At 40.7% G+C, this 24,375-nt stretch overlaps 1 protein-coding gene across 1 annotated transcript; it reads right to left on the reverse strand.

Moving 5' to 3' along the window:
* Positions 1-9,005: 9,005 nt before the first annotated feature.
* On the reverse strand, positions 9,006-18,150 carry fscn2a (fascin actin-bundling protein 2a, retinal). The gene is made up of 5 exons (XM_086057653.1): positions 17,032-18,150; positions 11,639-11,795; positions 10,773-10,894; positions 10,513-10,680; positions 9,006-10,433 (listed from the first exon to the last, which is right to left on the reverse strand). Exons 1-5 carry the CDS (start codon positions 17,852-17,854, stop codon positions 10,228-10,230), a joined length of 1,476 nt encoding a protein of 491 aa, XP_085913779.1. The 5' UTR covers positions 17,855-18,150; the 3' UTR covers positions 9,006-10,227.
* Between the last annotated feature and the right edge of the window lie 6,225 nt (positions 18,151-24,375).

Consider the following 24,375-nt stretch of genomic DNA (forward strand, 5'->3'; position numbering starts at 1 on the left):
GAATGCCCGATCCTTTTTTTGCCTCTTCTTGTAGTGGCAGCTGGTCCACAACAGCTGTCAATCATTGTTAAAGTGTGCCGTTTGCCGTTTGCCGTTTGCCGTTTACTCAAAGTGGCAGACGCCTTTTCTATGCTGCCAAAATGGCTGCGGTAACGCCCATTTCGGACGCATGATCAACGTCCGGTTCTCTATTCAGCAAGGCAGCAAGGCAGGGATGAAGTCTAAAGATGTTTTAATTAATCAAAAACCAGGTGGTGAACATGGCACTGGCAGGCAAACACAAAAACGACAAAGTCCAAGTGAAAAAGCTTATTTGTATGGTAAATATGGTGCAAAACGAACTTGTAAAAATGCTTTGTACCTATAGAAAAAAGTATAAATTTGTATCTGTAAAAGTCGTTATTTGTACCTGTAAAAATTTTTTTACCTACCTGTAAAAATGTTTTTTGTATCCGTAAAAAACAATTGTACCTGTAAAAATGTGTATCTGTAAAAACAAATTTGTACCTGTAAAAGTCATGATTTGTACCTGTACAAAAAAGTGTACATTTGTATCTGTAAAAGTTGTGATTTGTACCTGTAGAAATGACAACTTGTAGTCAAAGAAGTCGCCACTAGGAGTCACGAGTGGTTTTTCTGCTGCTGTCCAGTCATGTGAGTTTTGCCCCATTTATCTCGCTACAAAAGCTGCAAAACGGATTCGTTCTCATAGAGCACTGTGATTTGGACTCGTAGAAGAAGAGGGCGGGCTCTGGAGGATTTGGTCGGGCTAAAGCTCAACCTTATTGGTTGAGCGAACGACAGTGGGTTGAACTCAAATGACGCCACGTTTTTATCATTAATATGCACAATTCCGAAATTCCAAACAAACAGAGTAGCCACACCAGTGTACGTGTCATTTTGGAAGAAGAGGACGTCCCAGGCGTGAAAATTTCAACATGGTTCGATATACAAACACCGTGGGGAACAGCTTAAACGTTGGTTGACATGCAGAGCACTCAAAGTGGGCAGAAAGAAAGAAGTTTTAGTATGAAGGTAAGATTTATTGTACGATCATAGCTTGTAATCCGGTGCTAGCTAGCTCATCTCATGTATTTAATTGTCACGAAAACTGAACACATTGAAGTCACGATTTTTATTTCAAGATTTGAAGCCTACCGCTGTAAACATCATTTTATTTTGAATATTACAATTTCTTGATAAATGTCAGTATTTTTGCAATGTATGCTTTGCAAACAGTTTAAAAAAAGAGGCTCTTACACTCTTAGTTTACTCATCACTCACAGTACTCAAATATTATAAGTAATTTTTCTGCACTTTTAATTTCTACTTGAGTTAAATTTTCCATTGTAACATTACTCTTATTTAAATATAGTCTATTCTGCTTTTGAAATGCTAGTCTATCTGTATCACTAAGATGTGAGCAGTGTCACTGTCACCTAGCTACTTTAACAAAAGTAACTAGGTCAAATGTTAGTTTATTTATTTTTAATTAAATGAGAATCTCATAAATTGCAAAATCTTGCTCAAAAGGTGGAGACAACTGCTGGAGACACTGCTGAAGCATCAGTGAAAAGGATGACCCACTCCATCAGCAAGCAGCCAAGAGACAGGAGATGACACCTGGGGGGTATTCCATCAAGCCGGATTATGGAAAATTATTTTGCAGATCTTCTGCTGATGTGAATGTAGCAGGCGGTGGTCCCCTCCCCCACCTGTGGCAGTGGTCAGTCTTTTTTTTCTTCTGGTGGCTACAATAATGGGCAACATCTATTTACAGCTCAACACCTATTAAGTCTTATTTTTTATATATATTGTTATAGGCTTCTTGCCGACGTGTTGCCATGATCGCTTTTGGCTACTGTTGAGATGTAACAGTGAAGAATGAATATGTAGGTCAATTCATATGATGCACAATCTTGTTTATTGAATGATACATGTTGTTATTTGATCTGACTCTCAATATGGATTAAATTGTACTCAACATTTCAAACTCAAAATTGGAAGACATTTAGAAAGCATAATTTCTTCACTTTCCCAAAGGTGTTTGCAGTGAAATTCTCTCAGAACAGTAACCAGTGTATCAAGGATTCTCATTTGTTGGACTTCACAGCCACTTTGAAGCAGGTTTGATGTCACACCATGTGCCACCGTCTCGAGATGGATCAAGAAGTAGCTTTGATTGACTGCATGCTGGCATCTGTGCAAACAGAATGGTTGGGTCAGCATATGCATACAATAAAAAATAACCATAGCTTCCTAGCTGGGTCATTATCAAAACACAGCCACTGACATAATACATAATCGGTTCAACTTTATCCTGTTAGCCAGAAAAAAACAAAGATTTTGTCACATCTTAATATCAGAAATAGTGGTAATACTGATAGACACAGACATTATTCAGAAACATTCCATTTGCATTATTTTTATTTTGCTTCAGTGTTGAAGGCAAATGTGTATGTTTAAGAGTGTAAGAGCCTCTTTTTTTAAACTGTTTGCAAAGTGTACATTGCAAAAATACTGACATTTATCAAGAAATTGTAATATTCAAAATAAAATGATTAAATACAGAGGATAAAGGGTTGAGGTTAAAATACCTGTCGCGGCTTAAAGATCCACTCGCAGTAAAAACGTTTTGTTTTCATTTTATTATGATAGTAAGAGGACAGATATTTGAATATAATGTTAGTCAAATACAAGTAGCTGAGTACTGTCCACTTTTGGTTATAGGTTTAGGTCATCTTGTAAAACATTCAATAGGGTTCTGTAGCTCTATAGTAATTTTCACATCTAAGCACTAAGCAGCAGTTTATGAGGTATTTTTAGATGATGATTATTATTATTATTACAGGTACAAGCTATTGGCCGTATGTTTACAGTGGTAGGCTTCAAATCTTGAAATAAAAATCGTGACTTCAATGTGTTCAGTTTTTGTGACAATTAACAACATGAGATGAGCTAGCTAGCACCGGATTACAAGCTATGATCGTACAATAAATCTTACCTTCATACGCGCTCTCCTCGGCTGCCTACTTCCAATGCTTAGGTGACGTAACATATATGCCTATAGTGTTTCACAATACTTACCGCCATGTATAATTTCTTATGTACCTGTGGTGAGAACGCAAACTATGGCAAGTCTCTGGTTCCTAAAAAGCACAAGAGCGATCTTTCATGCTAAAAGCCTCTCGAAATATATCCATACTTTCTCCTTATCTTTGCCCCTTTCCTCTTCTTTGTGGCAATCCACTTCTTTGTATTTTGTTTGTGGAGCCTCAAAAGCCAATACACTTTCTGTCGCACAAACAACTATTCACACTCACCTTCACAACTGGATAATTGAGTCTTTAATTCATTGAATACCAGCCATTTTAATTGGAGCAACCCCTTTCAATACCAGCCGTTTTACTGGATTTTGACTGATCTTGCAAGGCCCACAGAATATTGTGTTCTATTGCTATATAAACATGGAACAGACCAATAGAAAGATAATTTTATCAGAAAAATAAGTATATTTCTATCTTTTTCAGTTATTTAGTTATCAGCGTTAGAATATAGCCAGGTTTTGTCGAAATTCCAATTCCTGAGGAAAAAAAACGTAGAAAACAGCTTTTTGTAAAACAAACATTTCAAGCACAACTTGGACTTTAACGGTACAATTTTTTCGCTTGTGACAGCTCAAACATCTAAATAATGTTTTAAAGAAATGTAAAAAATGTTCCAAAAAGTGCTTTTGATAACAAAATAACAGTTCATTGCACTTAAAAATAAACAATTGACAGGTCTAACGGCAGCTCTGCCGCAGCATCCAGTTGTCTAGGGGTTGACGTGACTGGCAAAACGGATACGATTACTCGACGGTTGCTCGTTGCGTTTGCTCGACGAACGAAGCGTCATTCCTTGACGTGCAGCAACTCGATCGCCGTTATGCTTTGATGAGCCGATGAGGATGCTCTTTTTTAAGCCAAAAAGCAATCCTCCAGGGTTAACTGTTTTGTTCTGCCGATCGCTTACTTTCTACGCATCGCCCCGCTGCTCCACAACACGACACTCCCATGCGTGATACTGGCTGATCTTGGACTTCACTTGCGCCAGACACTCTTGCATAAAAAAACAAAAACTTATAGATACGTAATGTGTACGTGGCAACTATGACGCTTATGACGATACGTCATATGTATTGAGAGAGTTAATGAGCCTAAAATGTATTGTTTTTTGAAAGATTAAGGCCAGTGCTGAGATTCAAAATCAGAGCACCTCAGAACTGTCAGGCCGGTGCTAACCGCTAACAACAGTGCCGCCCAGAGTTGAAATAGTTTGCTCAAATTCAGAATTTGGACTTGTTTTTGAGCGTCAGCCGTATTTCTTTTTTTGGTCCTTGTGTAATTGCTCATAAGACGGTGCATATGTGGCATAGAGACGAGTCATTTGTCACCCCAAAAACAGCAGTGGCGCTGATGTTAATGGAAGACACCATAAAAATGCAGCGGTGACAATAGGACAAATAACAAAGCCATGACGTTCATGATGGCAATGAACTCGACTTTGCTTGAGTTCACCCACATAATGATCAATCATTCTCCCTGTGATCCAGGCCAAGAACATTTTCCTATTTGCTCTTCTGTTGCACCGTTGATGTTGCGCTCGCTTTTTTTCTGTTCATTTTCTACGCTTTGGTGCATCGGCTGTACCATTTGGGAAGTACAGACTTTTGAGCTATCTGTCCCGTTAATGGGGTTGATCCTTTGGACCAGCTGCCTGTGGGCCAGCTCAGTGATGGGCCCAATGGCATTAACGGTGTGTGGATCCAGATTGGAAAAGGGAATTGGCGTACTTCACCTCAACACCACTCGTGTCCTGGTATTTGATGCACACTCTTGAGCAGGATTGCAGTTGGGATTTTATCCCATTTTCAATTGTTTTCTTATTTTTCACCACAGTATTTCCTATGTGAAATGGTGTTCTGCAATTGCCTGTCCAGAGGGCTTTTATCTGAAAAAGAAGCTGCTTGTACTAAAGCCATACTTAATACTGTGGCGGCCGTAGCTCAGGGTGTAGAGACGGTTCGATCCGCGCTCTCCCCAAGTCATGTGTTGTTGTGTCCTCGGGCAAGGCACTTGACACACATTGCCTCCAGTGCTACTCACACTGGTGTATTGTAAAGCGTCTAGAAAAGCACTATATGAATCCGATGCATTATTATTATTATTATTATTATTATTATGTTAATATTATGATTATATCTGTGCAGGCAATTTGATAAATTGACTGATGTCACAAAAAGGTTTGAGTGATTTGCTTTTGTAGTTCACTCAAAGAAAAACCTTGAAGCTAGTAATAGCTAACCTTGCTCTGCGAGATGAATTCTCGTTTAGAATACATCTTGTACCGAGCCTGTTGATTTTCACCGATTGGAACCAGTGGTGGTTCAGCCCGATCACAAATCAACATTGTGTTTGGGGGCAGAATATACAGCTGTGGCGAAAGTGCCGAAGCCATAGGAAACAAACAAACCGAACATGGCGCCACCGGCAGACAAATGCATGGACGCTGCAATTAATTGTGTTCTTGCAGAATTACTTACAGTTTCCTTTTTGAAGAAGAACAGCGGGAGGCGCTTTGTGCATTTTTATCTGGTAAAGATTTTCGTGTTTTTTTTTTTTTCCTACGACGATGACATTTAAATCCGCTGCCGTGACTGGTCAAAACTTCAACAAAACTGCCTCGTCCAATCAGCTTAAAGTATTGTCCAGAATGTCCCACCTTTCCCGAGCAAATCACAGTGGAGAACTCCCTTGAGAGAATCACAATATGCATCTGGCTATTGCCAGGTTAGGTAATATCTACAAACTGATCAAAATTCTTGGAGAAAAATACTCCTTGTACGGTCATAATGTGTTATGGTGGACTACTGGAACCCATTTCAGTCAGAATCCAATTAACAAATGATTGACTCCCTAATTGCTAATTGATCCGTTCCACGTCGCAATCACAATATTTGCTGCTTGTCGTTGTTGACCACAAACATAAGGATAGGAGATTGTGTTTTCCCACACCATAGTATGATTACTAAGGATACATCCGACAACCGAGAAAATGCTCATATTGAGTTGGCGTCTATGTTCCCTCCCTTAATTGGTAATTGATTCGTTTCCCGTCAATCACAGAAATAGGTGGCTAACGCCCAATTTACACTGACTGCGGTAACCGACGCGGTGCATTTTCCGTACGGCATCTGCACAGACTGCAATTATCTATCCGTGTCCGGAAATCTGCACCCGCTAGACCACAAGATCACGGGGGTTCACGCTGGAGAGTTGAGTTCACGTGATAACAACCGTATATATAGAGGCCTATTGGTAAACAATAGCCACACTTGCCTGTTGTCACATTGATATGCTTTTGGGCATTATTTCTGTGACTTCTACCATGGGTAAGTTCGTTTTGTGTTATTTTGTCATGTTTAATTTATTCTGAGCTTGTTTTTTGTCTTAAATGTCCGACTTGTGTCATGCTATGTAGTTAGCTAGCTTCCCTCCCCCCAAAAAATGAGTTTGCAAACGGTTTTGTTTTGAAATATACCAGATCTACCTTGATGCCGACGCTCGACTTCCTGTCCTCGTGTAATAGCTTCGTGAAAATCCAGCATGTGGCGTCCGGCAAAAAAAAAAACGCTTGCGGAAACCTTCCGCAGCGCCGCATCCGTTCCACACCGCATACGCACCGCACTGCAGCTGGTGTGAATTGACACGCAGACTCGAATGCTTTCTATTCCTTGCGGCGGCCGTACGGAAAACACATCGCGTCCGTTTCCATAAGATCTTCTGCTTGACCCTTTTCCGAGCAAATTTGCGAGGAAAATTTCCGACACCAGTTCTCATAGTCGGGCTGTTGGTGCAGTTTAGAGTGCTGAGTCAAATGTAAATGGCTACATTAGCATTGTGCTATGTTTGCTGCCATATGCTCTGGAAAGTGTTATTAAACTGTATGTCTGTTTTGTTTTAGACTTTAACATTCAAGGTTGATATCATTATGTTTATTATTGCCCCCAAAAAAGAAAGAAAAGTTTTTAGAGTGCTTTATTCTTTGTTCACTTCTGCTTATTGTATTAACGTTAAAACATTACTTATAAATGTTGACTGTGTAGTTCACAGTACAGTGTTTTATGAGTGTGACGGTTTGGACTCTATGAAGAAATTTTCCCCAAAATAATTAACCTCAGTGGGAAATGTTGTATTGAATGGTGATGGATTGCGGTGGACTTCGAGGTACCACTGCGCCACAATTGTGGGATATAGTGTGACCATGGTGCAATATTATGGGCTAACCGTATAAATATGGCATAGCGGTTATTTCAAGGACGTTCAAATCCCATAAGGGCATGTGCTTCGACACTTGCATGCGTGTTGTCTATGCAATTGTCGCTTGTGTGCAGGGCTGAGTTAAGAGTTTGCTGAAAAGATTTGTGTGCCGCAATGAGTATTTACCTTGAGTCAACCATTCGTTGGCTTGAGATAAGTGTTTCCCTCAACTGTGAAGAGTTGTAGAAGCGTAACTTTTTATCCTTGTTTCATATGTATGCTGAAAGGATGTTGTTTTGCACTTGCGGTAGAGGTGAGGAGGAGTTGTGTGTCACCAGATGTGAGGGCTGGGGGCCGGTGAGCGTGCTGAGATTCTAAAAGATGCTGGAATCATGCTGTGTGGGCTGTCTCAGCACTTGCCACTTGACTGTGTGAATTGACTCAATTATCGGAGGCACACACTGCCCCCCAGTGTAAGTAGTAGATACATACTAAGAAAAGGTTGCACACACACACCACACACAAACACAGTGGAGGGTTGTCTGATACCACAATTTCCTGACTCAATGTCAGACCGGATAAGGAGATCTTGAGACCAGTAATTATGTCAGGAAAATAAACGCAAGTCATGCTGTTTTCTTCGACACATTTAGATTTTATTTTTGCATAGTGTTATTTCAAGAAAATCGTTTGATGGACAGTATGCTAGAGCAGCTGAATGAATGCATTCGCCATGATTGAATCTATTGAACGCTACACCCTCAGTGTCGCTTTTCAACAACAGTGCCAACTCCAGGGGGAAGATGAAACAGTGTTAGACTTAATGGATAGTGTCATTGTACCATCATCACTCTCTACTCACAAATGCATTTTGCAATTTTTGAGCCTACTACCAAGCCATGAACATCAGAAAGTGCTATACAATGATCAGAATTCATGATAGAATGAATTGCCTTGGGATAGTTCATTTGGACAATCAATTCTAGCAAGCTACCAGCCGTACTTAACTGTCACAGGGGGCGGCAATGATCTATTTGTGGTCTTGTAAATTGTGTGCTCCATATAAATGCACAATTCCTATTAGTATTCACAGAGGTACGTAACCATTCTCTACTCATCACAATCAACCTCTCGTGGTGCAGGATGGGCACTTGACTAAGTGTTTTTAATTTACCAAGGGAAAAATTAGCAATCAATGTATTGTTGTTTAGTTGTTCATCTGCATGTTCTGAACAACCATTTTGGTGCCACTGTTGCATCGAGCAAAGTAACAATGAGCAGAGTAGTGCCATGTTGGAGGTTTGCAATCATAGCTGACATCATGGTTTTCTTTTTAGGGCCAATTAAATCGGCCGATTACAACCTTTAAAAACATCAAACATTGGCCAAAATAATAGGCCAAATGGCCGATGTTTTCCAAATGTTTTTTCTCGTTGTTGTGTACTCTCTAATGGTAACCTATAATCTAATCTTGTATCTGTAAATATAGAATGAAATTTGTGTCATGCAATGCCTTCTGGGAATCGAAAATGATTTTTTTTTAACAATATATTTACAGTTGACCCACGATTCGCAAGGACCAGCAAATAGTGAAAATCTGCATATAATTGTTGTCAATTGAAGTGCATTGGGGGTGGGGCTTATTTTATGCATTATCTATTTTTATAATTAAGTGGTTGATTTATCTGTAATCAGGAAAAAAAATTCTGCCAAAAAATCAGCATCACCTTAAAAAGAAATCCATAACGGTCGGGCCCTAGTTTTTTTTTTTCAGATCACACACTAGACTCCATCAATTGTCTACTGGTTGACACCAGTTCCTTTGAAACATGATTTATCAACAATCAATCGTAATGAATTGATCATTTTGCCCATCCACACTAGAAACTGCTCTCCCTATCAATACTCACACTGCCTATCCCTAACATGTTCTAATTTTCCATGTAACCCTAAAGTGACGTACTGTAGAGTTCAGTATAAGGCCCCAATTCAGAAACGTTTCCCACTTGACACGCACAACGATGCTTTACATTCGCTCTTGGTTCATGCTCGTTTCATTTCTTGCCAAACATCTTTTAATCCCGCACTTTTAGAATTCAGTAATTCACCACACATTTTGTTTAGTTTTTTTTCCAACGATACAGCAAGTTTGCTTAGCATTAGAACTATACAGTCCATTTGTGCAAGTCCACTTAATTTGTGTCATACTGTGTTTTATGGAAGCTGTAAATGGTCCATTGAAATGAATGAAAACTCTTTTGGCAATAGCCCCGCTGTCTTTTAAAACAATGGGGCATTACCAATTGCTTGGAGGGACGTTTAGGGGCGCCTTGACTATGGAGAATAAAAATTAAAAGCATTGGACGAAATAAAGGGCTGTAAACAAGGGTGGTGGTGTTTAAAGCGAGAGTCAGCTAAACGAAGAGTGTGCCTGTTCCAATATTGCAATGAAAAAAATACTTTTTCCTGATAGAGTTTTAGTGATGGTCATTGAAAAAAAATCTATTTTGAAATTATGAAATTTAAGGAATATCTTTTCTATTTCCCGAGATGGAGAACTCATGGAATTGGTTCATCATATTTGAAAGGCATTCAAACTTAATAGGCAGCACTCGTAATAGTGATGTTTTTGTTCACTTATTCAACTTTGTGGTCTTCTGCTTAGACATGATGTAGTTTGACTCAAAGAACATATTTTGATTAACTGTGTTTTTTCTTTTTCATTTTGGCAATGATGTTATCATTGAAAGACGAAACAAAATAAGGAACCATACTTCTTCCTAAATGTCTCAATTTAAAAATGCGATTGGGCGTCTGGTTGCTGATATAAAAACATGGCATGAAAATGTTAGCCAGCCAATCCACTTTGTGTGAGCTGACAGCAGCAGCTTCTTCATCTCATTATCGTCTTGCACCGTGTTAGGTTTTAGTACTCCCAAAGAGAGGATGCATCAACAGAAGTGCGATCGCCCATCAGTGTGCCTCCCTGGTCTCCTCGAAGGTACATGCCGTTGGAACCCTTGATAGCAATTCGCCCGTGTTCCAGGAACTCCAAGAAAAAATCTTCAGCTTTTTCTCCATCTGAGCACACAAGGCCACTGCTGGAGACGTACCAAAACTTTCCATTCACACCTGCCAGAGGACATCATTGCATCAAATAAGGGTAGACGCTGATTCATTGATTGGAAAGCAGAGTTATGTAAACACTGACTTTTAACATTGTAGGCTCCGTCGTTGAATATCAGTGAGAAGATGTCGTAGACCGATCGGTTGGCGTTTAGAGTGTTGGAGTTCTTGTGGTGACACACAAAGCCATTCTCTCCGCGCAGGATCAGAATGGGTCGATTGATGAGCTTCATCAGGAACAATTCATCCTCCCCTACAGACACAGAACATAGAGCGTATGCTGTTGTACGTATGTATGTATGTGTCTGGCAATCGAGTAGAAGTCACCACAGTAAAAGCACTTACCGACTGCATCGCTCACTGCTGAGAGCTGCCCATTCTTCTTTGTGCACACATACTTTCCATTACTGGCTTTGAGAGCCACCCTCTGTCCTCGCCACTCAATGTCAAACATTGTATTTATCTCTCTGGGAAAAACAAAAACAAAAACAATACATACAGCTGAAGTTGAAGTAGCTTCTTTGGTTGTCTCATTTGACTCGTCATTGAACGTCTTCCTCTAGCACGGGGGTAGGGAATTCTGGTCCTGCCTATATTAGATGTTTCCCTCCTCCAACACAATTCGATTCAGTCGTTACCAGGCTTCTACAGAGCTTGCTGATGAGCTGATCATTTGAATCAGTGTGGAGAGAGATATCTTAAGAAGGCAGCACAGCAGCTCTCAAGGACTGGAGTTCCCTACCCCTGCTTTAATGTAGACAGTTTACTCGGTGAAATAAAATGTGTCAAGTAGTCATCCAGTCTGTTTAGTGCTGCAGACCCATGCCCAAAGGTACCTTTCCATAGTATAACAGTCTTCTTACACATCTTCTACAGTAAATTACGACCTACATTAAGACAATAGCTGGCAAAGGTCACGGCTCAGTTGAGGCCATCTATCCATTTTCTACACCCAAGAGTGCTCGCCAGTCAGTCGTACTTCTACGTCAGCTATATAAATGTGAGTCATGCTTGAGGACCAGTCAAATTTTAATTCACAGAAAATCCTTTCAATTCAATTGCACCCTGACCTAGCACTCGTTTTCCCTGATGCAAAAGTATTCATGACCACCGGAAGTTGTTTGGTTCTTCTTCATCAGTAAGGCCTGTGCCTTTCAACTGTGATTGTGTCCGCTACAAAAATTAAAAGGACCTCCAGAAAAGCAACTTACGCTTCGGATGCAGTGGACTGGATCTCGCCGTGTGTCACAAGAGTCCAGTAGGACCCCCCATTTGTCCTGAACATTGACTTTTTGCTCTTCTTGTCAATTTCCATCTGGAAAGTCTCCATGTCCGTCTCCACATCCTGATTGGCTGAAATGCTCACACCTGGAATGAAAAGAGGAGATTGGTCATTGTCTTTCTGCTTCACATCTGTATGTGTTGCTTGATCATAAGGGACGTTGTTGAGAGTTGTCCCCCATAGAAGAGTTCACACCTTTGCTATCAGATCGGATCAAACTGCGAGTTATTTCAGCCAAAGGGAATCTTTCAATCAGCGGCTTTTGCGAGTCTTCTTCAGAAATCAAACAAAATGTAACATGGGACATATGATATGTTGAGGAATTTGTGATTTTTAGATCCTTATGATAATTATCAGAGTAAGTAATGTCTTTGTATACATGATGTACCATTGCCCTGGGGGGGTGCTCACTTGCCGCCAATCCAGTGTTATATGCTTAAGCCTCATGAATTAGCTCTGTCTGGTTGGGTGTGTCAGGTGGTGGGGAATACACTCACAGACGCGTATAACTGAACGGTGTCTGCTGCAGGTCAAATTAGATGCCACAGAAATATCCTCCAACCTCTCTCTTAAGCCTGTTACAACCCTAATCCTCCACAGTCACCCCCTCCACCCTTCCTGCCCATTCGCTTGCTGTAATTCCTTGAGTGGTGAAATGCAAATCTTCACTGCAGGGCCCACTAAGCAGCTTTCAGTGCCCTGTTCTTAAAAACGAGAAACTGCCGCTAGGACCAACACGACAGTTAGAAATGTTGGTCTTTGGCTGATAAAATAGATGAAGGGTTGTAGAAACATGAACCTAAATCTACTCTACTTAAGATGCTCTTCAGTGGTGCTGTCAGTTGTTGTAATTGAGTTGAAACCTTGCAAGGGAACGCGTCCTTCCATATTACTTGCATGAGTAATTTTTACAGAAGAAGCGAACAGATCACATCTAGCGGGCTGACATGAGCTTTATTTCACAAGGCTCAGCTGTAATTATTTGTCATAGCCACACTGGCGTGTTGTAGATCCAAGACGGAGAACAGAGAACCCCTCCTCAGTGGATGACAGTAAAGAGTGAGTAGCGTCGGGGTTATTGAACCATAGAGGACAATTTTGTCACGGCATAAGTTCCTCACGGTCTAATCTTTTATGAGGACACAGCTGAGATGACAAAGCCCATTACCACAATTACCTCCACAGTACGGCTGACGACCATTCAGGGGCACGCACACAAAATAGACTACGCTTTCTGTCAGTCGTTATGGCTTTGAAATGTTACTGGCTTGGTTAGCCCTGTAATGGCCTGACGACCAGTCCAGAATGTACCCCGTGAAGTAAACTGAGGTCTCAGCGCATGCTGGACCCGAGTAAGGATAAGCGGTATAGAAGATGGATGACTGGATACGATGAAGGTTTAATAACAACAGCAACAACAGATCATTTGTTTTTGCAATCGTTTTGTCGACTGACACCAGACCACTAAATCACCTTACTGTACTTTGTGGTTAAGACAACTTTTTTACTTTTACTTTTCTATCAAATAAATAATTGTTCTAAAAATGGCAAAAGTGTAACTGTGAATATGCCAGGACCACTAACCTTAATAACATTGTGTTAAGCACAGGCTGTAAAGAATAGCTGTAATGGAGCAAAAATTATAGCTAAGTGGACTGTGAAATCAATTGTAAGAACGACGAGTGAGAAGCACCTTGGTACAATAGCTACAAAAGGTATTACTCAGGCTGGACATCCAAGTACAGTAGAACAACGAAGGTGGAACAGGACATAGAATCCTCGTTTTCCTGGAATGCTGTCACATTCCATCTTTTATGCCATTAAAGACACATTCAACGTTGGAGTTTCCACCGTAGTAGGCTGTTTACAAAATTTAGGGATCGTGTGGCGGTTGTCAATGGTGATAAAATAGATGTACAGTACTGTGTTCACATAACGTATACCGAGTGCAGAGCACTGATGTTTTAATGACCATTCACATCCATAAATCCACCTTTTAGTCTCGCTTACCTTCCCATGATTTATGTTTTAATTTATTTGTATGTACTGTGTGTGAGCCATTATAGTCACGTAAATAGAAGCATCATGCTTTTTCATGCAGCCATGGAATGTTTAAAGAGGAACACAATAGAGCTTATAACTAGTGTATGCTGATAGTGTTGTGTGGGTTAGCCCCGTGGGAGCTTTTGACCAAATGTGTTCCTCTCCAACAATCTCGTTCGAATGTACTACAATCATCATTATCAAGAAAAACTTGAACTTAAATTGAACACTTTCTTGTTCATTTCCCAATAAATTACCAATACTAGTATGCATTGTTACTCATTAGCTGTGTTTCCATTCCAGTTTTTCACAAAATAAAAGCAATATTTCTACAATTTCATTCAAGTACAATTTCGACTCGTAGGTGTAGGCGTAATTTTCATCGTCTTGCGAGATCTCGTAATTCTTGCAGGAATTTCTCATGTAATGTTGCCCGCGAGGTTTGCTTACTGAAGACGGATGGCTGGAGTTGTTACAAATACTTTAAAAACATCTTTCTCCGCTCATCGGGCGGGAATCTACAACCCATGTATGCTGCGGACGGATGGAACAGATTTCAATGACGACGTTCGCCGTATGTTACTCGATCGCTCGTTGCATTTCTCGTGCAACGGTAATGAATTGTCTGTGTGTATGGAGCGGTGGCTTTGGCTCTATAGCTAAATCGTTTTGTGGTTAAAAAGGCTTGTTATCCCCTCGGGAGGCAGTTTCGACACAAAACCTACTTCCTTTACTACACAGCTAAATTGTCAGTGTTAGATTAACACTGAGAGTGTTAAATCTAACACTAGAAATGTGTTTATATGTGTCCACATCAGTGAGTGTAAATCTTGTGTTAACTTTTTTGCACTTAACCAGTGTTACTCCAACACTTTATGGTGTTAAAAATCTACACTGGTAAACACTGAGTATTGTTGAAAGTACTCTTCACTAGTGTCTGGTGTCTAAACACTGTGTATTGCGCTAGTGTGAGTGTTAAAAATGTAACTCAAACTACACTTTACTCTGGTAAATGATACTAAGACCCTTAAAGAACTTTACATTTTGACCACTGATGACACAGCATCAGCAGCAACTGGGGTTCCATATCTTGCTCAAGGATACTTTGACATAATCACACTGGCCTGGGATTGATCACACACTCTCAGGGTTGCAAAACAACCTCTCTATCACGGAGCCACACCGCCAAACAACAACAACTGGATGTGTCGCTATTGAAATATGGACAGCGCACTGGAAAATTGGAAAGTTTCTCCCGTCGACGGGTGCGAGGCTGCGAGTGTGTAGTGTCTGTCTCAGTGTCCGAAGCATTTCAGATGGCCCAGACGCCCTCCCACCTATAAGCGGGAGCGCACGGTTGGGGGGCGCAGGGGTAGGGGTGCGAGTGTTGGAACGTGGCCAGCAATGGCCGGAAACGGCGCTGATGTGAAAAACCCGGAAGTCGTAAGTCCTTGGCATCTACTCCACATCCACTCCAACACTCAAGGAAATGTAACTTTTTATCCTAACAGTGCTAAAATAACACTGCTTACTGCATATTTAATTGAACACTGGAAATTTAACACTGACCGATTTGCTGTGTATCTGACCGCTGGCCGGGTGGGGTCACATGACTACTGGAAATGCAAAAAAAGTGTTTCCATTACAATTTTACGAAATATGTGCTTCTATTTCGACACATCTCAACAACCACCTCATGAGAGCTTTTCTACAATATTGAGAGATTTTTTTATTTTTTCAAAATTTCTGTGTTTTCATCAACTGTTTGCTTTTGCGCAAATCTGAGAGTAATGGAAATGCACCAATTTTTAGTATCTAAGTGCAACACTGAAAGTCAACCCAAAATGTGTTATAAAATATGTTCTATGCAGCCCCACTAATCAAAATACACAGTATTGAGATTAATATTGTGTTTGTGGAATATCGATCCATCCATCCATTTTCTTAAGCGCTTATTCCTCACAAGGGTCGCGGGGGTGCTGGGGCTTATCCCAGCTGTCTTCAGGCAGTAGGCGGGGTACACCTGAACTGGTTGCCAGCCAATCGCAGGGTACATAGAGACGAACAACCATTCACACCCACAATCACACCTAGGGACAATATAGAACACTTAATTAACCTGCCATGCATGTCTTTGGAATGTGGGAGGAGACCGGAGTACCCAGAGAAAACCCACGCAGGCATGGGGAGAACATGCAAACTCCACCCAGGAGGGCCGAAGCCCGGATTCGATCTCACGTCCTCAGCACTGTGAGGCGAACATACTAACCAGTCTCCATCGTGCCGCCCACAGCAAAATCCAACCATTTTTATCCATTTTACCACTTGCTGTCAACTGAAAATGACATCACGGTTGCTCAACGCTCAGCTTCAGAAAACAGGTGAGCATGATTGGTCGTTACCTGAGCGTTGCGCAGCTATGATGTCATTTTCAGCCAACAAGTGGTAAAATCGCCGCCACCGAGAAGTACAAAAACGGGTGGTTAATTAAAATAACATGTTTTAGACTAGTAGGGCGGCATAAATAATATTATTGTAAAAAAATATATATTGGTTCACTTCCCCTTTAATATATTTAGGGCAGTTTTTGCAGCTTACGTAGCAAAAAAAAAAAAGAAGGAAAAATAAGTGCAGCAAGGACTTGCAAAAGCCACGGGCAAACCGAGACAGTAGGCTTTTGTTTTGGGATTGTGCCTAAAGTTGTAGCGCTTGGAACTCGGATTACAACAGAATCTGATATATATATAGTGGGATCCTTGTGTCAGAAATATCACAGTTTCACTGTTATATTATATTGTAGTTTCATTTTGTTTAAACCAAGTGTTATTTTAGAATTATTTTTTTTAATGTAAAGCCCACTTTGAAATTAGTAGTAAAGCAAATATGTAGTGTAAATATGGGAGGATAATAAACAATGTTCATTCATCAAATATATTCAGTGAAGCCTTTGAAATGTCAGCTATGAAATAGAAATACAATTTTATAACAATCCCCCAGATTGTTTGCTTGGTTCATGTTACACTTGTAATCCTATACTGACATATTAATAAAAGCTGACATTTTAAGAAGCAGTTAGTTGTGAAAAAAGAATCTACTCGTTCACTCATAGGAAGAAAAAAAAAGGAATTTAAGACTGTCGGGTTTTTTTCTGGGTCGAGTGAGTCTCTGGCAGTAATGGACGACTTAATTGCTGCTTCCTTTTCAGGTATTGTGTTGCAGCAGCTACATGCTGTATTATGCGCTGCCAGGCAGGATGGACGTGTCGTTTTTTTAATTTACCTTGCTTGACGGAGACAAATCTTTTATTGGCAGCTTGAAAAACGACTTGTGGATGACTTTCCTCAAGGTCAAAGAGCTCATCTTTCCCTGGCTTGGAGCATCGGCCTGATCGCAGCGTTCCCGTGGGACCCACCGGGGTCAGATATTTGCCATCACAGTCCTTGAAGGCCAGCTTGCCTGATTTCAGCTCCAGTGTAAAGCTGGTTGCGTTGGTGTTCTCCTTCACTAGTTTGCCGTCATTGCTGAGAAAGCGGCTGTCACAGGTCTTCAGGCTGTACTTGCCATCCTGGTACACCAAGGTGACCAAGGAGTCCACCCCCCAGGGGATGTTGCTGTCCACTGAGATCTCTCCGTCGGAAGCGGACAGGTGGGCGTAGCGTTTCCGTGCCACGCTGAGCAGACTGGCCTGTGGATGCAACGCCAAATGGACGGCCCACAACTCCTGTTCCGCAATCACCTGGGCAAAGCAGGACAGGTAGTCGGCGGAGCCTCCAAAGTAACGCAGGTAAGGTTCTGATTGCAGCGCCCAACGACCGTCGGACTGGGGCACAATCAGGAAGCGGCACTCTGGGTCAGGACTTTCAGCCCCACATGTGATTTTGCCGTCTTTGTCGGAAGCCAGGTAACGTCCCAAGTGACTGCGGAGGAACACTACCTGGCCGTCATGCTCGTCCTGCTCCAAGGTCCAGATCTGCTTCTTCTTCAAACTGGTCCCGGAGGCGTTCACCTTGAAACCAAAGGCCTCTGCTGTTAGGTAGCGGTTTTCATAGTTGATGAGCCCAAACTGGAGCTTTAGGGCTCGGTTAATTCCGTTTGTGGGCATGTTTGACCAAGCCACACGATGAAATTCCAGGGACCAAGAATATAAGAAAAACAAGAAAAATAACCAAGCAAGTCGATCAAAAGGGAAAATCAAAAACTGTTCTTCCCTCTCTTTAAGTCATAGATAGGGTTTAACTCCTCTCTCTTGGTGGGTTGTTGAGTGCTCCTTCCGTCGCCTGTCACTTTCTCGCGCCGGAGCACTTGTGCAGACACTTGCATTCAGTTCCTTAATGAGTTCGGATTAAAATCAGCAGGACAAAGCACCTCAATCCAACAAGCTGCTGACGTCACTTACTGGTTCACCAACTGCAAATCTCCCCTCCTCGTCCCCCCCCCCCCCCCCCCCAAGGACAACACACTCGCTGAACTCTCAAGCTCTACACCTTTCATTTACTCTTTCTTTTCTTCAAAGGCATTCATCCTTCCTCACATACTCGTTTTCTTTTGGGTGTCGCACACTTTGTCGGTCCTGCAACAGCATAACCCTTTGGATTATCCTTGCTTAGATCTGGTGGTGAGCCACAGCCTAATTGGAAAATACCCAATGAGAGTTGAGGGTTGCTTCGTGTTGCTCTTCTGTCTCCTCCTGTGATCACCTTTTTATTCATTTGTTCCCATTTCTAGTATTTGTCATCAAGGAATTAACACCTCAAGACTTGAATTAAAAAGCAAAGTCCTAAACCCCAAGGTAATACAAAGGTTTCTTTATCAGCCACATGCTGTTTCAGCAAGCCTATACAGCATGTGTGAGTGCCAATTCTTCAGTTTGTGAGCTTAGCGAAGAAAATTTTGAATAGCACATATTTGAATGCGCTCACCTCACCTATTTGCCTTCACTGCGCTTTCACTTTGGTGGATTGTCAACTTTATTTTACAAATCCTTCCAAATCCCTTCTCTGCTGTTCTGTCAGCCATCAAGTGATAATAAAAGGATTCATCACAGTCTGGAGGGTGACGCCAAGCCAAGGAGAGTCATATGATGTCTTTCGAGTACCAACCCATCAAAAGCAGGGGTGACCAACATTTTTGAAACTGAGAGCTAATGAATGTATGCATGAAATAACACATTTCCTTAGATTACCTCTCTTACAGTTATCAACAATGAAACAGATTAATATCAGTATGCAAAACTGTATTTCTATAACACCTTCAGATCCGCATTTTTTTCGACTGGGCAATTTTTATTTATTTATTTTTTACAGATTTGGACTCTTTCCCCACATAAGAACAGCATGGGGAAAATGTGGGTTGTCTCATATTTTTATTTGTTATAGTGGACGCCAGGACAGCTTATATGTAACATTTATAACATAAACATCATTCAAATCAACTTGTGATTGTGATTGGTTAGCTCGGATCCAATCATGAACCAAGTGTTGACATCATGCAAATGATGTGTTTTTATTGGTTTAGACACGCAAATATGTCATGCCCACTGCAATCATCTATGGATTTGAAGGGGTTAAGTTTCACAAGTCACCTTTTGACATGATCACTTCTTGGGGTTTCGACAGCCTTATTCTTTTGTCCCAATTTTAGGCAGGTCCTGTCCTGCTTTTTTTTGGCCCAATCTCAATACTCGTACTTGCAGCCTTGTTCCACTCGTGTGCCCTTCAATTGCGCGTCCCCATTGATGGGTGATGAGGGGCACAGGGGTGGAAGTGCAAGTATTGAGATTGGGCCTATAAAGTCCAGTCAGCAAGCCAATTGTTTGGGCCATGTGTATGTCAGACAATCGCACATTCATAGCGATTTGTACGATAAACCAATTCAAAAGGAATTGAACTATTAAATTCCTTCCTATTTACTTTCACGTTTGTGTTCATCATTGTCATTCACGTCTAATCGCTTGCAGGCATCCCATGTTTTCGTCATAACGGAACTAGAACTACTTCCGGCTTCCATGTCTAAGAATCATGGGAAATGCAGTCCTACTAGCCTAATGCTGCAGTTACTTCGAATCCGAGCTGATTGTTTGTGGCAGCGCATTTCCAATGTTACAATGTGTGACCGCAAGGTAAATGACACAGCCAGCTTCCAATAGCTGCCGGGGCCGAGCAAAAAAAGGTTGGGTAATGGTGAGTGCATTGAGTTGTTTAGCAAAAGTAATAGCACAACCTCAGGTCACCAAATTGACAAGTGATTACATTTAGTACTTAATTAAAATTACTGGTGAGGATTAATTGTTTAATTTGATTTTCAATGAAATCGTAGTGTACCGTTTTTTAATTTTGAAAATCTGGTCACTCTATCACTTCTACAATATTCTAGTAAATCGCAATGTTCCATCAATGGTGAATTGATTTAAGAACAGGTACCACTCATGTGGTGTTTGGGGGCTACCTGGAGCCCATGGGTAGCATGTTGGTGACCCCTGATCCAAAGTATCAACTCAAAATATGTAGGTTATTGAGTGTCCGGCTGACGCGCGTTCACTCATTACCCATTAGGAATGGGTGTGATGAGGCAGTTGAATCTTAACTTAATCAGGAAAAAGATGATATTGTTGGTAGAGGTACAAAATATGTATTCTCTCTCTTTGCACCCTTCACGGCACCGCCATACTATGATTGGTTGATCTACACTACACCCTTGAGCCATATTGATCAGTCTATTTCCAAGTCATTCTCATTGACGTCTGTCTATACAGTAGCCATTACATTTTTATAGACATGATTCCCACTGTGCTCACTTGATGGCAGCATTGCAATACTTTTCAATTTCCCCCACTCCAACTCATAGCCTTCCATACTAGAGTTTTAAAGACATTGGCTACAATCACTAATAAAGTAATTCACAGACAGATTGCCAAAGCACACCAGTGTGCACTGAGAGATTATCAGATGTGCCATAGGAAAGCATGCATTTTTTTCTTCATTTGTCAGATTTTTTATTTTTATTTTTTTACAAATATATCTTTGCTTTTCTTTCAATGCCAAAAACATTTAGTGACAGACAAGCAGAACAGTTAAATGCTCTTTCATTTAATAATAATAATAATGATGATGATAACAATAACTATAATAATAATAATAATAATATAGTTTATATTGTAATGCACGTTACATTTCAAAGCAATTTCAAAGTGCTACAGAGAGTATAAAAACAACTTTAAAAACAAAACTAAAGCAAAAAGGTTGCGGCAAACAACTGCTTTTGGAGTGCTTTGGACTGGTTGAAAATAGCATTACACGAGGAGTAAAGACTAAATCTAATAGGCATTCTTAAAAAGAAAAGTTTTTAGATCCTTTTTGAAGGACTGTAAAACTGTGGCGAGCCCTCGGGGTCTCTGGGAGTGTGTTCCACAAAAATTCCACAAAAGTCCTGTCTCCCATGGTGGCGAACTTAGACCTGGACAGGCGGATCCAATGATTAGCTCATCAGCAAGCTTTGCAGAAGCCTGATAACGATCCTGATTATGCATCAGGTGTGTTGGTGGAGAGAAACATGGAAACCAGGTTGGATAGGGGCTCCCGAGGACCGGACTTGGGCACCCCTGGTGTAAATGGTCATGGAAATGCATTGCATGAGAAGGCCAAACTTTTGGCCTGTACTGTACATCTTTGTTTGAGAATTGTAGTTGTCTTAATTACACAATATTTAGTGAGTTTAAAATTTTTTTTTTATCTTGCACTCAACAAATACTCATATATTCAAAAAATAAAACTAATACTAAAAATATTAAAAACTCGACTAAAATGAAACACTTCAGGAGAAAAAACTAATAAAAATAACAAACTTGGCTCTAAAAACTAAAAACCAAATAAAAAACAAAACATAAGTCAAAACGAAATCAAATCTAACTTTGATTAAAAAAAAAATCCCAAGCTCTTAAAACCCACTGCCCAACGCTAAGTCTTGAGATTGTTTGAGGTTTCGTACTAAGAGGAAATGATTCCTTGTCTCTGTTGCCTAGTGCTTGCTCATGCATAAGTCAGATTGTCTCAAAGTGATGTGAGGAGTGTGATTTGAGATCTCCTCCATATGTGAAGTGCCTTGTAATAATTTCTGTTTTGATTATTTGAATGATATTTCATTTGTTTGAGTAAAGGCGCCTACTAGACTTGAAAGTTTTGAAATGTAGAACAGCACACAAAATTGAGTGAAACTATTCCTGTTGATTCATGTATCGTTTGTTATGTATTTAATTAGGATTTACACTACACTGATGCAATAATGTAAATACGGATCCTTATAGATACAGTATTGAACTATTTAAATATAAGCATTTTAATAACAAGCCTTTTATAACAAGCCATATTTACATTTACAGTGTAATGGGTATTTCCATTTGCTGTCAGGGCAGTTCTTCAAAACTGTTAACACACAGATAAGATGTAGACTACACACCCGCCATTAAATATGGAAAACTGATTGCTGTTACTTGGTTTTAGTTTGGTGTGGTGGACAGTCTTGAATTCTGACACTGTTTTGAGCAGATGACTGACACGACAAGTACGTTTCCAGTGAACAAAGTCTGTATCATGCACGCACATGTGAGTGTGTCCACTTAAAAATCAGAAAATACATATACAGTACTGTACAACAGAAATTATTCTGGTACTGAAGATGCGCAATCATTTGTGGTGTGATTTCTTTGAAAAATATTGCTCCCCAGAAATTGTTTTGATAACATTTGTGACAAAATAAATCGATATAAATCATGTCAAAAAGAACTACCCATTCCACAATTGAACTGCTCTATCGGCTAGTTTGACCATTTCTGTCAGTTGAACATAATTTCAGGCTATCAAACGAACACTTTAACAAAACGTTTGCAATCTCCAAAATAGCTTTTGCAACACCCAAAGAAACATTTTCAGGGCCAAGAATCGATATTGCAAGTTTTTGGGGACTGTGTTGCTCCCCCTCTGAATAGCGTTTCTGATACAAATAGCAGACTCAAGCATTTTCCGTTTTCTTTTGTTAACGAAAATGTTTTTTTCCGTTTTAGTTTGAGTTATTGTGTTGTTAGCCATGATAACCTTGGTGGGGCGGCTGCCTGCTTCTGGCAGACAATAGAGTGACAGTAGGCAGAGAGTGAGCAAAGAAAAGGATTGCAGCTGAAATTAGGAAGTAGTGTGCATGCATGTAATGATGTGTGAACTGCAGATGGCAGTGTTGACTAACAGATTCTAAAGAGCGCTTGCTTTCACGCATGTCTGCTTTGGGTGAACTGCTGACAAAGGAAAAACATTTGCTAAGATGAATGTTTTTCATTTTCTCATCAGTCTTCAGGGGATTCCTCGCCTGGTTGAACACGAAACAAAAGCTGATTTAATTTGTTTGTGTTTAAGGACAAGGAATAACCCCGTCCATGTTGGCCGATATGTTCAAATGTGTACAAGGGGACGAACAAAAAGCCTTCATTGAGACACGCTGCGGTTCGTGTCAGGTTATCTCCGACTGACGATGACGCTAATATTCAGCTAATGAGGCCAGCCTTCGTCTTGTCCTTCTGGTGCTCCCACTTGCTTGCACATCCAGGTTGCCCCGCACTCCAGGAACCTTCCCAGCAATAACCTTACATCATTTTTACGGTGGCAGTGTAATGCTCGGTAGCCATTAGATGCCAGATTGCGAATTGTGGCTCAAATGTCTTTTAAGTTGCTGTGTGATTGAATGGCAACTACTCCAGGGTGTACCCTGGCTCACACTCACACTCAACTAGGATAGGGCTCCACTAGAACATGGATGGATACATTTGAGTTATTTTGTCTCTGTATTTTTGTCTTTCCATTCTACCAGAGGCAAAATCTGACATTTTGAGAAAAAACAAACAAACGGTTGCCTGTCAAATAAAATGGTTGAATGTGAGGTATGGGGGGGGGGGCATTGGTCACTACTTGCAAACACACACAGACGTACATTTACACACCGTCTATACATGCGCTAACGCTCCCTTGAGGGCATGAGCATGGATTAATGTGCCTAGTAAGATTATTTCATTTGTAACTGTCCAGGGCCTTTCTCTGATAAGACTATTTTCAACTTGTCATCCATTAGCACCTTTCCACGCCATCTATTAGCCCATTGCGTTTAAAGGGCCAGCCGTCACCTTATTAGGATTGTATTGCAAAGAAGAGCCAAAGTTGTCAGGTGGCACAATGAACTTGGTATCGTCGCAAAAGACTATGGTGCAAATGCGATGAATAATGACAAAAGCAATGATGCATGTAATGGCGTGACATCACACGCATTAGAAAGTGTGCGTTTGCCAACTAATTTCCAGACGGAAACCAATTAAATATAATAGCTGTTTCGAAATTATTGCATTGAAGAAAATAAAACTGTTTTCCAATGTTCTTTTTCTTTTAAATGGTTTCTTAAAATCACACCAGGACACTATAATAGGCATGCCAATTGTTAATGTCTTCTTCCCCCCCAAAAATGTCCCTCCTTTGGTCTCCTGTGGCTCTTTGGGACCCTCCGGCTGCCCCCTCTAAAACCAGCCAAGGAAAACGGGCCATGAGACGCGCAGTAAAAGTAAAAATAAAATGGCTACATTGGCTGGGAATGTCC

The sequence above is a fragment of the Leptonotus elevatus genome, chromosome 1 (genome assembly GCF_054856555.1).
Source record: "Leptonotus elevatus isolate MCC_2025b chromosome 1, RoL_Lele_1.0, whole genome shotgun sequence".
In the NCBI taxonomy this organism is placed as follows: Eukaryota; Metazoa; Chordata; class Actinopteri; order Syngnathiformes; family Syngnathidae; genus Leptonotus; species Leptonotus elevatus.

What these genes read in the sequence shown, in the direction of transcription:
- fscn2a (XM_086057653.1), bottom strand. Translation starts at nt 17,854, where the DNA reads ATGCCCACAAACGGAATTAACCGAGCCCTAAAGCTCCAGTTTGGGCTC. An exon ending in ATTTGTCTCCGTCAAGCAAG is followed by an intron (nt 11,796 to 17,031) that starts GTAAATTAAAAA and finishes TTTTCATTCCAG; the next exon opens with GTGTGAGCATTTCAGCCAAT. An exon ending in CAGTCCACTGCATCCGAAGC is followed by an intron (nt 10,895 to 11,638) that starts GTAAGTTGCTTT and finishes TGTTTTTCCCAG; the next exon opens with AGAGATAAATACAATGTTTG.